Raw genomic sequence first — 16,943 nt, forward strand, 5'->3', positions numbered from 1 at the left:
TATATCACTCAATTAACAAAAAGAAAATCTTGTAGCTCCTTAAGACTAATAAAATTTATTATGGTTCAAGCTTCTATATACTAGAATATTGTCCATCAGATGCAATTACTGTAGTTTTTTCAACAAATTCACACAGAAGTCAAGTAATCAGTGATGGTTCAAAAACAAAACCAAACCACTGCCTAGGACTAGGGTTAGTAACTGCACCAAATTACAATTTTCACCCTCTCATTGAGCTTTCCTTGCATATATTCACTAGCCAAAAGTGATATGTCCTTTCCAGTTTCTTTTTGGTCCTTCAGGTGGTTCTTAACCATTTTGAATGGTTCTTGGTTAAAAGAATAGCCTGGCCTATTCCACAAGGTTGTTGGATATAATTGTGGAGAAAGGGTAATTAAGCAACAATGTAGTTTTTCTTTTAAAAAAAGGCATCTATTGCCAAGAACACAGATGTTTATATGTTTCACATCTATTGCTACTTTCCTTTTCTTGCTCTACCCATCTTTTACAAATATTAACCATTATTAATATTTTTAAGCACGTATCCAGGCCTAGCTGGTATGGACTTCATGGGTATGGAACACACACACACACACAGTTGACATAAAGTACTCAACTAGGGAGAAAAAGGAACTCCAGTAACAAAGTACCTGCAACAATTCTCTAGCATTTCATGTCCATTCTGGAAAGACCAGCATTCAATTTAATTACACACCCATTCAAGACAACTTTATATCTTGGCTATAATAGCCAGTCAACTGGGGAGAAGATATTATTACACTGTTTCAGTCCATGGGCACTAGCCTGCTATCCTTTATACAGAATACTAAAGGTGCATCTACACTGTATAATTATTGCAGTTTGACAACACTGCGACTACCATGGCCCAATGCTATGGAATACTGGGAGTTGTAGTTTGGGAAGGCACAAGCCCTCTACAGCAGGGAAGGCTAAAGACTACATAAAACTTAACTTCCAGTATTTCATAGCATTGAGCCATGGTGGCTAAAGTTATAATTCTACAGCGTAGATGAACCGAGTGAGGTTCCTAGACTACCAGCCACCAGTATGTCATCTCCTTTTCTAAGGTTTAACACTTAATTCATTAATATGCAGTTAAAGCTTTTTACATGGAAGCCTAACTCTTTTCTTTTCTGTCATTGCCATTATAACATCATACAGCTATGTAACTGCTTATTTAGATTTAATGTGCCATAAATGTTAGTTTTACACCACTGATGTAATATCTTGGGCATGTTCCCACCCCACATGGTGTCCTCCACATACACTGCACCATAACTCCTAGAATCTTCCGGCACCAGACATGCCTGGTGGCAGATGATGGGAGTGAAAATCCAGTATATTTGTAGGGCACCGACTCAGCACAGTAACTTGTTAAGAGTTTCCTTTGAAGACTATTGAGAAACCTAATTTGTCTAAAGCATAAAGAATGCCCTAACTAAGATGCCTAGTTTCTATGCTCTGGTTCCATAAGACAAATGAATGATTATAGAAGTAGTTTGCCATGTCAAAATGAGTTTTTTTCCTTAGAATTAAAGTATTGCCTACATTAGCCTATTGAGCTTCAAGATTCACTCATGCTAGATCTGTACAAGTATGTTTGGCAGTTTCTTAATGTTGAGTATACGGAAGTTTCCTAAGTACCTTACCATAAAGCAGTTAAAAAAAACAACAAGGTTATTTATGAAAATGAATTCATGCCTTTGATCTTAATGGGAGCTGTCCATTTCAGAATATCCTTTTATTTTAAACAAATTGGTATTTGTTCTTGATATCTATGTGCTTTTAGAGCATCTTCTTTACCTGTATACCATAATCAGGCCTTTTCAGAGATATCTCCCATCACCCCCAAGCAGATGGTAAGAAAATACTCATCCAGAGTTGAAGAGCTTTCCCATTTCCTGGGCATCACCACTATATCAGGAGACAACAAAGGATTCAAGACAGTGTGAAAATTGAAGTACAATAGTGTTGAAAATAACATGTATTTATCCTGGAGTATAAATGTATTCTTTCACTTTCCACAGTTTTTGAAACGTCCTGAATCCACTGGCCTTCTTATCTGACATCTTCTTTCCCACCACACTCTTGCATAGCATTACCAGAACCAATTACTTTTATAGCTTGTAAAGTCCATATGCATAGATTCAACCACCCTTAACTTTAAAGTATTTTTTTAAATCCAAAGGAGAACTCTTGATTTTGCCATTTGATAGAAGGGACACCATTTTACTACAACATATTTAATGGGACTTGAGCATCCACAATCCAGGGGTCCTAGATACCAAGAGCCTGTACATGGTTAGAGGCTGTGGACATTATACTTGGTAAGATCCCAACTAAGATGCTGTGTCACCTTACACAGCCTTCTTGTTAGCTGCAATTATTTTGCCCACACTGCAACAATACATAAAGAAAAGGCAAATCTGAAAACCTGGGGGAATGGCATAGAAAGTTTCAGAAGGTGCAGGGTGCAGCATACCACCTGTTGGCATGTATCAGACTTATACTGCATGACTGTGCTATAGACAATCCTTACTCATGCACTCCTTTAACATCTTAGCTTGTAAGGCATCGGGTTGTTTACATTTAAGAAATCAAGTGTGACTAAGGTTTTAAAGCTGTGTTTAAGAAACAGTGCAAGGCAACAGCATCACCTTAAAACAGATTTACCTACCACTGCTATCCATTAAGCAATTCCCAATACACAGAATTGCAGCTTTAATGGAGAATGGTTAAGCACAGAGGTAACTCACCTGCATTTCTTTTTATTAAAGGTAGCACTAAGTTAATTGAATGTTCTCCATTAATCTGGTGAATTAAATGCATACAGTATGCAAGACAAGACAAAAAAAGTGATCTATAACTTATTTAGATGTAAGTATTCTGAAAGTCATTGCTGAATACATCGGTTGAGTTCCATCAGATGTTTGTACTAAAGGTGATTAATGTAAATGAAATAGTGTTTAATAAAATTAAGATATGAAATGCTATTTTGCTGGACAATAAATCAAAAGAAGTTTTCTTCCCAATTCTCAATTTCAAGGGCAAAAATCCTAATAGCATTCATGTTTCCCAAACATAAATACCAACAGGAAAAGGAATTTGGTCAAATATTTTTCTGAATAGAATACTTCAGAGTACATTATTTTCAAGGCTCCTCCCTTTGATTAGAAAGGATGCAATTAGATTTCCTTTTAACCCAGGCATGGGCAAACCTGGGCCCTCCAGGTGTTTTGGACTCCAACTCCCACAATTCCGAACAGCCTACATCTATTAGGAATTGTGGGAGTTGGAGTCCAAAACACCTGGAGGGTCAAAGTTTGCCCATGCCTGTTTTAACCCCTCCTAAAAGATTTGACAGACCTTCCTGTCACAAGGCTTTGTCACTATCTACATGATGATTGGGAAAATCGCTTTGTCAAAAGAAAATGAGATTCAGCCTTAAAAGCACATGAAATTAATAATCTTGTTGATGAAAAGGCCTACGAATACAAAAAACAGCCTACTGTATTATCAACGTGATCATGTACTCTATGAATGCCAGAATAAATGCTGAAAAGACTGCCAGGCACTGAAAACGCTAAGACTTAATGCCAACGTCTCATTCCTTTTCTTCTGTATAAATGCGACACGGGCCTAATGTTTAGGCCTCTGGAATACAGGCAAGACCTTTGTTCCATACATCGATGTTTTTCTCCCTAAAGCCCTGATAAAACTTTCCACTCTCCCCACCCTAATGTTTCCTTGTTCCTAATCTAAACTTTTTGACATACCTGAAGCCCTTTTTTGTTGTTTGTTTGCTTAAAGAAAAACCTTACAGCGAGGAGCACCCCCACCTACAACAGAGCTGGCCTTTGGGAGGAAAGAACAATAAAAGTTGTACAGCAGGCAGTTGGGCCTGCAAGGCTGGCAAAAGCCCCGGGATAGCGTAGAATGCTAGCCCCGTACCAGCCAGCAAGGTACCACCAGAAGGGCACGGAGAGGGAGAAGAATGCGAATATCTCTCAATACGACGCGTTATGCAAACAAGCCACAAGCTCTGCTAGTTTGTTCTCGAAGGCACCACCAGCAAAAAAAAAAAACCAAGCTGAGCTCTAAAATTACATAGAGGAAAACAATCTGCTCCTCCGGGCTGAATTCGGTTGGGGGCTCAGTCAGGATCCAAAGGATCTCGGTTCACAAACACCCCCATCCTCCTTCCCGTTTATTATTTTTTTGGATCAACGCTTCTTCCTCCCACAGCCTTTCCAAAAGCCAGGCCAATATGGAGGCAAACAGATCATTTAGCTCTCTTTTTTTATTGTTGTCCTCAACATCGTCATTTGGCTCAAAGGGAACTGCTTCCTCCCTCGTTTCCCATAGGGAGCTTGGGGAGGGGGGAATAAGAAAGGCCCCTTGGGAAACTGGGTGCTTTATGATGATGATGATGATGATTATCATTATTATTCCCATAGACGTTTTCAAGGGAGCTCAGGAAAGGGGGGGAGAATAGGAAAGGCCCCTTGGGAAACTGAATGGGTGTTTTATTATTACTATTAATTATTATTATAACTATTCCCATAGATGTATTCAAGGGAGCTGAAAGGGTGTTTTATTATTAATAATTATTATTATATATTATTATCACTATTATTCCCATATATGTATTCAAGGGAGTTGGGAGGGGCAATAAGAAAGGCCCCTTGGGAAACAGAATGGGTGTATTATTATTATTATTATCATCATGATCATCATTCCCATAGATGTATTCAAGGGAGCTCAAGAAGGGGGAGAATAAAAAAGGCCCCTTGGGAAACTGAAAGGTGTATTATTATTATTCCCATAGACATATTCAAGGGAACTCAGGAAGGGGAGAGGGAGAATAAGAAAGGCCCCTTGGGAAACTGAAAGGTTGTTTCATTATTATTATTATTATTATTATTATTCCCATAGACATATTTAAGGGAGCTCAGGAAGGGGAGGGGGAAGAATAAAAAAGGCCCCTTGGGAAACTAAAAGGGTGTTTATTATTATTATTATTATTATTGGGGGGGGGAGTGTTGTTTCTACACTTGGAGGGTCCCAATCTGAAGACAGCTGAGGAAGGGGGGGGGGAAATAATAAAGGTCCATTGGGATACTGAAAGTGTGGTTATTTATTATTGTTGTTGTTGTTCCCTTAGAAGTATTCATGGGACCTCAGAAAGGAGAGGGGGAAAGAATAAGAAAGGCCCCCTGGGAAACTGAATAGATGTTTATTATTATTACAATTAATTATTATTATATATTATTATAACTATTCCCATAGACGTATTCAAGGGAGCTCAGGAAGGGGCAGAGGGGAGAGTAAGAAAGGTCCCTTGGGAAACTGAATAGGATTATTATTATTATTATTATTATTGGGGGAGGGGGTGTTGTTTCAACACGGAAGGGTCCCAATCCGAAGACAGCTCAGGAAGGGGGAGGCAATAAGAAAGGCCCCTTGGGATACTGAAAGTATGGTTATTTATTATTATTATTATTATTATTCCCTTACACGTATTCATGGGAGCTCAGGGAGGGGAGGGAGAAAGAATAAGAAAGGCCCCTTGGGAAACTGAATGGGTGGTTATTTATTATTATTATTATTATTACTATTATTCCCTTAGACGTATTCAAGGGAGCTCAGGAAGGGGAGGGGGAAAGAATAAGAAAGGCCCCTTGGGAAACTGAATAGGTGGTTATTATTATTATTATTGGGGGAGGGGTGTTTTTTCAATCCGAAGACAGCTCAGGAAGGGGGGGGAGAGATAAGAAAGGTCCATTGGGATACTGAAAGTGTGGTTATTTATTATTATTATTCCCTTAGACGTATTCAAGGGAGCTCAGGAAGAGGAGGGGGAAAGAATAAGAAAGGCCCCTTGGGAAACCGAATAGGTGGTTATTTATTATTATTATTATTATTATTATTATTATTATTCCCTTAGACGTATTCAAGGGAGCTCAGGATGAGGAGGGGGAAAGAATAAGGCCCCTTGGGAAACTGAATAGGTGGTTATTATTATTATTATTATTATTGTTATTATTGGGGGAGGGGGTGTTGTTTCCCCATGGAAGGGGGCTAATCCGTGTGTCAACCCTGACACCGCCGTCCTTTTGTATGCACCTCGCTCGAAAACCACCGAGAAAGAGGAAGAGGATTACCGTCAGGAGAGTAGGCCCGAGCCTCAGGAAATAAAAAAATAATTAACAGGGGGGAGAGAGAAAGAGAGAGAGAGAAAGGAGGAGGATGGCGGGGTTGTTGTCTCCCCAGGAACAAAATAATACCCCCCCCCCCCTTAATATTGTACAAGAGGAGCGAGGAGAGAGAAAGGGAAGGGCTGAATCACGATCCAGTTCCCAGCCAGGCGCCGTTTGGCCATTTTGTCAGCTCCATTTCTGCCACCTTGGCTTCCTTTCCCTTCCAATCCAATTCCCTTTCCGCCACACTTTAAAAGGCCAGAAACAGAGAGAAGGCGAGGGAGGGCCTCAAACACAGGCCTTCTTTGGTCACCCTTCTCCTTCCCCCTGCTTTCTCCTTCTCCTTCTTCTTTCCCTCAGTATCAACAAACGGGAGAGGGAGAGGGGAGAACAAACCACGGAGGAAAACAGGCCTTCCCTCCCTCGTAGCAGTACCTAGTTTGTCCCGACCCGGCCTCCGTGATCGCGCCGCTTTCTTCAGCCTTCCTTCCTTCCTTCTCTTCTTCCTTCTCTTCTCTCTCTCTCTCTGTGTGTCTCTCTCTCGCCTCTTCCTTTCCTTCAATTATCAGCTGAGCCGCAGCACCGACCAGCGCAGCGCCTGCCTCCTCCGCGGGGCCCCTCCGGCGGCGCAGAGGGAGGGAGGGAGGCCGGCCGGGGACTACTTTACCCCCACAAGGGGGGCCCCGGGCCCCGCTCTCCTCCTCCTCCTCCTCTTCCTCCGCAGGCCCCTCAAGCACCGCCCGCGCTCGCCTCAATCGTCCCCGTCCCCCTCCGCGGGCCTCAGGCGTTAAAAAGAGCCAGGCGGAGAAGTGGATCCCTCCGCCGGGGTCGTCACCCTTGGGCCTTGCTTTTCTCCCCTTCCCCCTCAGGGAGAGAGAGAGAGGCCTGCCGAGGAGTGACGCTGTGTCTCTCTGTCAGTCCGTCAGTCCACCCCTCTCTCTCCTTTCTTTGCCTTCCGAAGGGGAGCCTCTTCTTCCCACTCGCAAGAAGAAGGAAAAAGTGGGCCGTTCTCCTTTAAGGCGGGGGCGGGCTTCCTCCCCGTGACCTCTCCGCCGCGCCCGCCCCTTCCCGCCCCTTCCCTTCCTGGTTGCCATGGCGACCGCCCGCCGGCGTCCCAAGATGGCGTCGCTGCTCTCGGACACTCTCTTCGAGGCGCGAGGGCAGGCCCCGGCCCCCAGCAAGGACTTCTACCAGCTCATCGTCACCAAGAAGGAAGTGAGTGAGTCCGAGAGAGGAGGGAGGGAGCCCAGGGCGGGAAAAGGCACATAAATAAGCGATGAGGAAGGTGTCTTGACGAGCAATGGCTTCAAACTACAGGAAAGGAGATCCCACCTGAGGGCTGTTCAGCAGTGGAACTCTCTGCCCCGGATTGTGATGGAGGCCCCTTCTTTGGAGGCTTTTAAACAGAGGCTGGATGGCCATTTGTCGGGAGTGCGTTGAATCCAATTTTATTTATTTATTTATTTAGCAGTTTTGTATACCGGTCTTCTCACCTCCGTTCGAGGGACTCAGGCCGGTTTCCAACATCAATATTACAGTCATTAAAACATCATATTCTAAATCACACTAAAACATTAAAATAGCAAAATACAATCATATAATTACAGTGGTCAGTCATCAAAAATCATTATTCGTCGTCATCCATCCATATCACAGGATCAGGGCTCATTCATCGAATGCCAATCCCCAAAGCCAAGTTTTCACCTATTTCCTGAATGTTAAGATAGAAGGGGCAGTTCTGATCTCCAGTGGAAGGGAGTTCCAGAGTCGAGGGGCCACCACCGAGAAGGCCCTGTCTCTTGTCCCCACCAGCCACGCCTGTGAGGCCGGTGGGATCGAGAGCAGGGCCCCTCCAGACGATCTTAGCAATCTTGATGGCTCATAGGGGAGGATACGTTCGGACAGGTAAATTGGGCCAGAGTCGTTTAGGGCTTTATAGGTTAAGACCAGCACTTTGAATTGTGCTCAGAAGCTGACTGGCAGCCAGTGGAGCTGGCGCAACAGAGGAGTAGTATGCTCCCTGTACCCCGCTCCCGTTAGTAGTCTGGCTGCCGCACGTTGGACTAATTGAAGCTTCCAGGCAGTCTTCAGAGGCAGCCCCACATAGAGAGCGTTGCAGTCATCTAAACGGGATGTAACCAAAGCGTGGATCACCGTGGACAAGTCAGACTTCCCAAGGAACAGGCGCAGCTGGCGCACAAGTTTTAATTGTGCAAAAGTTCCCCTGACCACCGCTGAAACCTGGAGCTCCAGGCTCAGCGATGGGTCCAGGATCACTCCCAGGCTGCAAACCTGCGCCTTCAGGGGGAGTGTGGCCCCGTCAAGCACAGGCTGTAACCCTATGCCCTGTTCGGCCTTTTGACTGACCAGGAGTACCTCTGTCTTGTCTGGATTAAGTTTCAATCTGTTGTCCCTCATCCAGTCCGTTACAGCGGCCAAGCACTGGTTCAGGACTTGAACAGCCTCCTTAGTAGTAGGTGGGAAGGAGTAACAGAGTTGAACATCATCTGCGTACAGATGACACCGCACCCCGAAACTCCGGATGATCTCTCCCAACGGCTTCATGTAAATGTTAAATAACATAGGGGACAGTATTGAACCCTGCGGGACTCCACAGTGCAATGGCCGTGGGGTCGAGCAGGAGTCCCCTAGCAACACCTTCTGGGATCGCCCCCGAGAAAGGACTGGAGCCACTGCAAAGCAGTACCCCCAAGGCCCATTCCCATGAGGCGTCCCAGAAAAATACCATGGTCGACGGTATCGAAGGCTGAAGAGAGGTCCAGCAGAACCAACAGGGACACACTCCCCCTGTCCAGTTCCCGGCAAAGATCATCCACTAAGGCGACCAAGGCTGTCTCGGTACCATGTAAAGCCAGACTGCGCCGGATAAAGCCAGACTGCGCCGGATCTAGATAATCTGTGTCTACCAGGAACTCCTGGAGTTGCGAGGCCACCACACGTTCCAGAACTTTGCCCAAATAGGGGAGATTGGAAACTGGCCGAAAGTTGACAAATTGAGTGGGGTCCAGTGATGGTTTTTTCAACAGCGGTTTTATGACAGCTTGTTTTAAGCTGGCTGGAATGTTGCCTTCCCGAAGGGAGGCATTAACCACCACCTTTACCCGCTCTGCCAAACCCCCTCTGGCTTCCTTGACCAGCCAGGATGGGCAGGGGTGTAGGATGCATGTGGTCGGCCTCGCCTCCCCAAGAATCCTGATGACATCCTCGAGTTGAACAGATCGAAGCGAATCCATCAAAACTGGACAAGCAGATGCTTGCGTCACATTCTCAGAGACTGCCGTTAACGTGGTGTCAAAGCCCAAACGGATCAAAGCGACTTTGTCCGCAAAGTACTGAGCAAAGGCTTCACAATTTTCCTGCTTCTTGGCAGGGGATTGGACTGGATTATATGGCAATGTAGACACCTATAATCCACTTCAATGTAGGTAATGTATGCTATCTGCTTTAATAATCTGAGGCACCTTCTATACTGTCAGATTATAAACTACAAGAAAGGAGATCCCACCTGAACATTAGGAAGAACTTCCTGTGAGAGCTGTTCAGCAGTGGAACTCTCTGCCCCGGGGTGTGATGGAGGCCCCTTCTTTGGAGTCTTTTAAGCAGAGGCTGCATGGCCATCTGTCGGGAGTGCTTTGAATCTAATTTTCCTGCTTCTTGGAAAATTAGATTCAAAGCACCCCCATGGAATGGCCCACGAGGTCTCTTCCAACTCTGTGATTCTATGATTCTAGGTATTTATTTATTTATTTATTTATTTAAAACATTTATATTTTGCCCTTCTCACCCCAAAGGGGACTCAGGGCAGAGCACAACATATGTACAGCAAACATTCAATGCCAGGCCAAGAATTTATATATGCATACATAAACATTAAAAACATTTATCTCAGTATTAAAATACATCATTTAAAACCGTCGTGGCCATCAGCGTCAAATGTAATTGGCCTGCTAATCTTTCCTGTTGCTGCTTTATTACCCTGTCCCAAAAGCTTGGTCCCACAGCCACGTTTTTAACATCCTTCTGAAGGACAGGAGGGAGGGGGCCGATCTGATCTCACCAGGAAGGGAGTTTCATAGCTGGGGGGCAATCACCGACAAGGCCCTGTCTGTCGTCCCCACCAATCGGGCCTGTGACAATGGCGGGACGAAGAACAGCCCCCCTCCCCCCCCCCCGGAGGATCTTAATTTCCATGATGGTTCATTAGGTACTATACTAATGTGTTATAGAAGGGTTGTAGGTGGTTGGGGGTGCTTTGAATGCAATTTTCCTGCTTCTTGGCAGGGGGTTGGACTGGATGGCCCACGAGGTCTCTTCCAACTCTATGATGGGGCGGGAGATGGGGCGGGATATAAATAAAGTTTATTACTATCATTTAATACACAACAAGATCAGTACACAGCAAACAAGATCACTATGCTGGCTTTTGTATTCAGTCACATGTCGGACACTTCCCAGGTGATAGGACTGTGTGATTTATCAGCGAATAATGTGTGCAGATCCAAGTAGAGTGACCTTTTGCAGCTGACAGATGGAAATTTTGTCAATGCCGATTGCTTTTAAGTGCAGGCCAAGGTCTTTAGGCAGTGTACCCAGTGTGCCAATCACATTCACTGGCTTGTGCCAGAGTGTGCAGTTCTATCTTTAAATCCTCATATCATATAAGCTTTTTCAGTTGCTTCTCATCAGTTCTGCTGGAACCTGGGATTGCTGCATCAACGATCCACACTTTGTCATTTTCCACAATCGTGAGACCAGGAGTTATTATTATTATTATTATTATTATTATTATTATTAGAAACGGCGTGCCAGGAGACGGGGCTGAGGAGGAAAATCATCCCCCCCCCCCCCCCCAATCTCCGTGCACATCATTTTTTACATACCAAGAGGACTCCAGGCCATTTTAATGGCAGCTCGGTACATTTTGGAAAATTTTAAGGCTAGTTTTTGGGACTTGGGGGGAGGGAATAGGCATCATTTCACACCTTTGGGCTCCAGAAGCCCAAAAGGTTCAAAATGACAATGATAATTCACCCCTGGGGTAGTCCCATGAGTACCCAGGGATGTGTCCCCACAGCCCCAATACCCCATTTCAGGGAGGCCAAGATCTAATGAGGTATCTAATTAATTTGGGACAAAGCATTATGAAAAGCAGGACAGCCCCCCCCCCCCCTCCCCGTATCTGGAAGGGCCCTTATAAGTCATTTCTTTTGAGTTGATAGTTGGACTCAAGTACTTCCTTGATTACACTTTTTAGGGCTGAAATCTAGTACTGAAATAACTTTTGTGACTAAGCCATAATGAACTCTGGATCGGATTAAGACTTGGTTAAATGTGGGGTGGGGATTGCAGCTTGAAACACTTTACTGACATATCGATCTTGCACATTTCTTTAAATGGCCTGTCTAACTTCCAATAAATAAGGGAATAAAAAGAAATGTAAACTGAAGTGTGTACTCTGCTTCCAAAAAGAGAAAATCAAACTTTTCCAAGTGTATTTATTAATATTTTGCTTTTTCATCAAAAACAACACATAAGATACATCCAAATTTATTATGAATTTAAAAATATAAAAACAAATCCAAAAGTGCAAACTAACATATGGTAGAACTAAAAAAAAAGACCATCCTCAGATATCATAAAACCCAGACAAGCTTGTATCAGATAATGTGGTTCTTCATATAATCTAGTCCCAAGTCAAACTTTATAGGCTATAAACAAGCCTTTCAAATGTGCCTGGAAATAGACAGTAACCAGTGTCCTTAAAGAAAAATGTTATTTTTCATTATAGTTGGGCTTGCTCAGTGCTCTGGCTGAAGTATTTTGGACCAGCTATAATTTTCAAAGGCAGGCCCACGTAGTCTATGTTTTGATATTATAAACAGGATGTAATCAAAGGGTGTGTCTTCATGACTGTGACCCATTTCCTGAAATTAATTGACTCATAAGGCTCAGGTGCATTCCTGCCAATTGTCGAAACCTGGATATAACCAGGAATGCACCCAAAATGCACCCAAGTATTCAAGAGGAATGTAATCTGATTAGCCACTGATTGAAACTTTTATCTGCCTGTCATTTTTGTCTTCTTTGGAGAATCTTTGTCTTGATTAGGTAGAACTTCAGATATTTTGGCCTTATCCAGACCATTACTGACACCAGATTTAAAACTAGAATCGCTTCCATGGACTGAAATGGAAGGAAGAGATGGGAATATCTTTGTAATACTTTGTAATAAAAGGCACCACACTTTGCATAGCCTTTCTCAGAAGCTTTATGTTTTCATTTAATAGCAGGAAGACAGTTACCACAACAATCTGTTGATTAGTGATATACTTTGAAATTTCCCCTTGAAAATGAACCAGTTCCACCTTAAAACAGTACTTGAAAGTTCCATCCTGGACAGATGTGTCAAAAAGATGCCATGATCTGTTGTCTTGAAAGTCAAGACAACATATAACAGATCCAAAAAATACTGTTAATTCTCACTTACTCTTTGAACAGGAATAAGTTAATTAAACATTTAAATAGTATTTTTATATTAAAAAGTTATTTTGGAAGATAAAAAAGTAATAATTGCACAAGGGCAACTGAAATAAATTTACTTACATTTTTCCAAGTAGGTATATTTGAGGACTGAAGTATTGTAAACTATGACATTTACTTTTTTATTGTTAATGGGAACATTTATTTATCCAAGCATTGTATCCTTGATTTAACACCAGAAATATTTCTGGGAAGTGTATGTAACCTGTTCAATTCCAGCTGTAGTGACAAATTACAGCATGCAGAAAAAAGTATGTTCTTGGTTTATATATAATGCCAAATTATTGATTAGTATGTTATATGAACAAGCCCTTGACCTATATTCTCATGATTCCTTCCTTGTTATTTCTTGTTCTATCTGTTACTAGCTACCTTGGAGAAAGGTGAGATATATATTCATAATTAAAAATTACATTCAGAGCAAAGTATGAGTGTTACATCCAAATCACCTTTGGAGCCCCCAGTGGTAAATGGGTTAAACCCTTGTTCCAGCAGGACTGCTGACTGAAAGCTTGGCGGTTTGAATCCAGGGAGCAGGGTGAGCTCCTGTCTGTCAGCTCCAGCTTTCCATGCTGGGACATGAGAGAAGCCTCCCACAGGATGGTAAAACATCTGGGCGTCCCGTGGGCAATGTCCTTGCAGACGGCCAAGTGACTCACACCAGAAGCACCTTGCAGTTTCTCAAGTCACTCCTGACACACAAAAAATCCAGAACACCTTGTAGGTGATATAAAATTATGGTGTATACTTGTATATAAGCTGACTTCATAAGTTAAGGGAAGGTTTTGGGACCAAGATTATGGATTTTCATATGGCCTCTGGATAAGTTGAAAATCGTTTTGCAAAAAAGGAAGGGTGCCAGCACCGCTCTACAGGGCCAGTAGCCCCTGGCCACTGTCGCCACTGCCATTTTCCCACTCAGGCTTTCAAAAAAGCCCAAAGCAGTAGAGATAGTACTGTATGGATACTTCGTTTATTGTCTCCTGAAGTGGACTAAGCTTTCATCTTTTGCTACTTTAATCAAATATTTCCATTTTGATACATTTCTAGACTTATACATGAGCTTATACCAGTAGTTTTCAACCTGTGGGCCACAAGAACGAAAATTCGGTCCGTGAACCTCCTTCCTCTTTATTTATTTATTTCATGGGATTTTTTTTATTTCCACTCTCTTCTGCAGAGCTAATGTGCCGTCGCACCTGGGGGTTATTATTCTTAATAAAGGAGGGATGGACGTGGCATCTTTCCCCCTGGGGATTGCTTCTTGCCCTCCTATAGGAAACTGGAACTCTCAAAAACCCAAAACGCTGTAAATAACTCAAAATAAGTTTTATTGATCACAAAGAGTCATTTCTTTAAAGCAATAAGCTGGAAACTTCAGAGGGGTGAAGGAAAATATATGTTACAGTCTCAATTAGTCCTGGGTCCAAGGTGTTTGAAGCTGAGAAGCCTCACCTAGTTTCCTCTTTACCCAATGGCTGTGAATGTTGGCACAAACTACAACCCCAGTTCAGATGGCCTATGTTTTGAAGACTCAGGATCATCCTTTGGTGCCAAAAGAACCGGTTTGAAGGTGCTTGAGACTTCCAACGTCATTCAGGTTGGTCTGAACATGAAGCAGAAGTCTCAAGGGTAAAAAACCTCAGAACTGGTTCTAAAAGGTAACTTAAATCAGGGTCTTTTAGAGTCAAGTATCTTACGTCCATATGGTAAGAACTCTGATGGCAGAATGAAAAGAAAGGAAGCACTACCCTCCTGCAGGAAGAGGTGGAACCAAATAGTACTGATTGACAGCTATAAGTAACCAATCCATACAACTATACATAAGCAGGGCAAAAGGTGCAGGATTAAGCATGATACAACAGTTTAAATCTTGCAACTAACAGTTCTACACATAGGTGGCGCCACGCACACCGTCACAGCTAACTAGGCCCACCCCTTTTGGTACTAATGTTGGGCAGTAGTCGCTGGTCAAGTGGGCCCCGGTCAAAGTGGGCCCTGGTTAGTGGGCCCTGGTCAAAAAAAAGTTTGGGAATTGCTAGTATATACAGTAATATCCCCAGTGTTGTTTCAATAGTAAGAATTATAGATCCAATTTCTGCTTCAAAGTACAAATAAAAAATGTTGGAAGATCTGGTCATTTCCAGTATCTTCTTTAGCTAAATCCTGATTCAGAGAGAGGAGATAATGACGATTTATAAGTTGTTTAAAGAAACAAGTTACAGTCTCTTTATGCTTTGGTGTAGTGTTTCCTAGTTATTTTAAGCAGTAATAGAACGGTCACATAGTTATTCAATTTAAATTTATAGAACAAATCTTTATGGGGCATCAAGGAAGTGATGAAGTAAGAAATTAGCATTGATTAAAATTCTTTCCTCCTACTTCTTTTGATGGCAGAAAGAAACTTGGGGGTCTCAGCCAATGACATTAGACTAATGGAGAACTCTTCAGTAATTCCCACTCTGTGTTCTAGATTCTATTATGTTTTGTTGAAGTGAGCAACTGGAACAATCCACATGGTAATTTAGTAGCCTAGGGCCCCATCTACACTGCCATATAATACAGCTTGAATCTGCATTATGTGGTCAGTATAAACTCATATCATTCAGTTTAATTGCATTGAACTACATAATATGAGTCTACACTGGTCATGTAATGCAGTTTGAAACTGCATTATATGCCAGTATAGATGGGGCCAGATCTGGTTTCTGTCCTCTAAATTGCAAATTGAACAGTTTTACTGCACTTCAGAGTACAGCACAGGGAAGCAATTTAGGTCTTAAGTGCTGTAGGTTCAGGATGTCAGTTTAAATTATTGCTCAAGCACTTAAACTAGAAATTTGTCCCATCCCTTTCTGACTTCTGAGAGAAAATTTTAACCTTCTTTTCCTTCAATTTTAGCCAGAAACCAGAGAGAAGAGCTCATCCTCTCTAAGCTCTCAACAACCCTCTCTTCTGCTGCCCAGCATGGTTTTTGATGTAAAGCCATTTGGGGTTTTCTCAGCCATGTTCTAAACAAGCTAAATACAGTTTTTCTCAAAACAAAGCTTACCACATTTCTTAATTATACAGTATTTAAATAAAGTCCTCTTGAAACTGGCTTGTATACATCAAAGTGTTCTTCTTCTAGGTGCCTGCTTATCTGATGGTTTCTTTTCTTTTAAGTCTTTCATAAGTCTTGCTTAATTTGGTAGGATGACTTCGAGTTAGATATTGCAGGTATGTAGTGCAGGTATATCTTCCAGTTAGGTATTACAGGTATGTAGTATAATCTGTGTAAGTTTCCACAGAAGCAAATATGGTGTGCAATAGGATTTACTTTGAAGCAGAACATCTTGGATTGTATATGTGCTCACCTGGTCTTATTCATATTTCCCCAGAGGAAAGTCTCACTGATTCCAATGGTATTTAATTTTGAAAATTTCCACTTCTTTCACTACATTAATTTTAGACGTTGTGTTTATAGTTTAAAACTCCATACGGGTAAGAATTAATGTTAGTAAAAGTACTTGATTCTTTGTATCAACAGAGTTCATTTTAAATCTGAAAATCCAGTTTGTCTGCCAAGAAATCCCTGAAATCATTCCCAGTAATTTGGTGGATAATTTTTTGCGAGTTGTTTGGTGGATAAAATGTGTTTAAGTTACACAATTGGTATTTCTCACATTAATTACATTTTATAATTGTATTTTGCCAAATATAATAGCAGGTCAGGAATTTAGCTGTGTTTTCTTTCCCTTGTGTTCCAAATTAAATGGAATTTAGGCTCTATCTACACTGACTATTTAATGCAGTTTCAAAATGATATTGGAGAAACTTTGCCATCATGTTGTGAGAGCAATATAGCAAACTTCAAATACAGTAGAGTCTCACTTATCCAACCTTCGGTCATCCAACATTCTGTATTATCCAATGCAGTCTGCCTCCTGCCCAGATCCACAGCTGTTTCAATACATTGCGATGTTTGGGTGCTAAATTCGTAACTACAATAAGTACTACATAACGTTACTGTGTATTGAACTGCTTTTCTGTTGATTTGTTGTAAAACATGATGTTTTGGTGCTTAATTTGTAAAATAATAACGTAATTTTACATTTAATGAGCTTTTCCTTAATCCCTCATTGTTATCCAACATTTTCGCTTGTCCAACATTCTGCCGGC

The 16,943-nt window shown here is 42.2% G+C and overlaps 2 protein-coding genes across 6 annotated transcripts in view; one reads left to right on the plus strand and one right to left on the minus strand.

Annotated features, from left to right (window-relative positions):
- The window catches only part of TRIP12 (thyroid hormone receptor interactor 12), an 84,061-nt gene extending 77,205 nt beyond the window's left edge, over positions 1-6,856 (minus strand). For 2 of the 5 annotated variants that reach the window (XM_060767817.2, XM_060767816.2), the window contains exon 1: positions 6,657-6,856. The gene's annotated coding sequence lies outside the window, so the exon portion shown is untranslated. Of the gene's footprint in view, positions 1-1,824; positions 1,936-6,656 lie in introns of all 5 variants that reach the window. The other 3 variants (XM_060767815.2, XM_060767813.2, XM_060767814.2) reach the window with 2 other exon arrangements.
- Positions 6,857-7,271: 415 nt separating this feature from the next.
- FBXO36 (F-box protein 36) overlaps positions 7,272-16,943 on the plus strand; it is a 28,261-nt gene continuing 18,589 nt past the window's right edge. Inside the window, exon 1 of the mRNA XM_060767818.2 lies at positions 7,272-7,436. Within this exon, the coding sequence (XP_060623801.2) occupies positions 7,314-7,436 (123 nt within the window). The 5' untranslated portion in view covers positions 7,272-7,313. The remainder of the gene's footprint in view (positions 7,437-16,943) is intronic.

This window comes from Anolis sagrei, chromosome 3 (genome assembly GCF_037176765.1).
Source record: "Anolis sagrei isolate rAnoSag1 chromosome 3, rAnoSag1.mat, whole genome shotgun sequence".
NCBI classification, from domain to species: Eukaryota; Metazoa; Chordata; class Lepidosauria; order Squamata; family Dactyloidae; genus Anolis; species Anolis sagrei.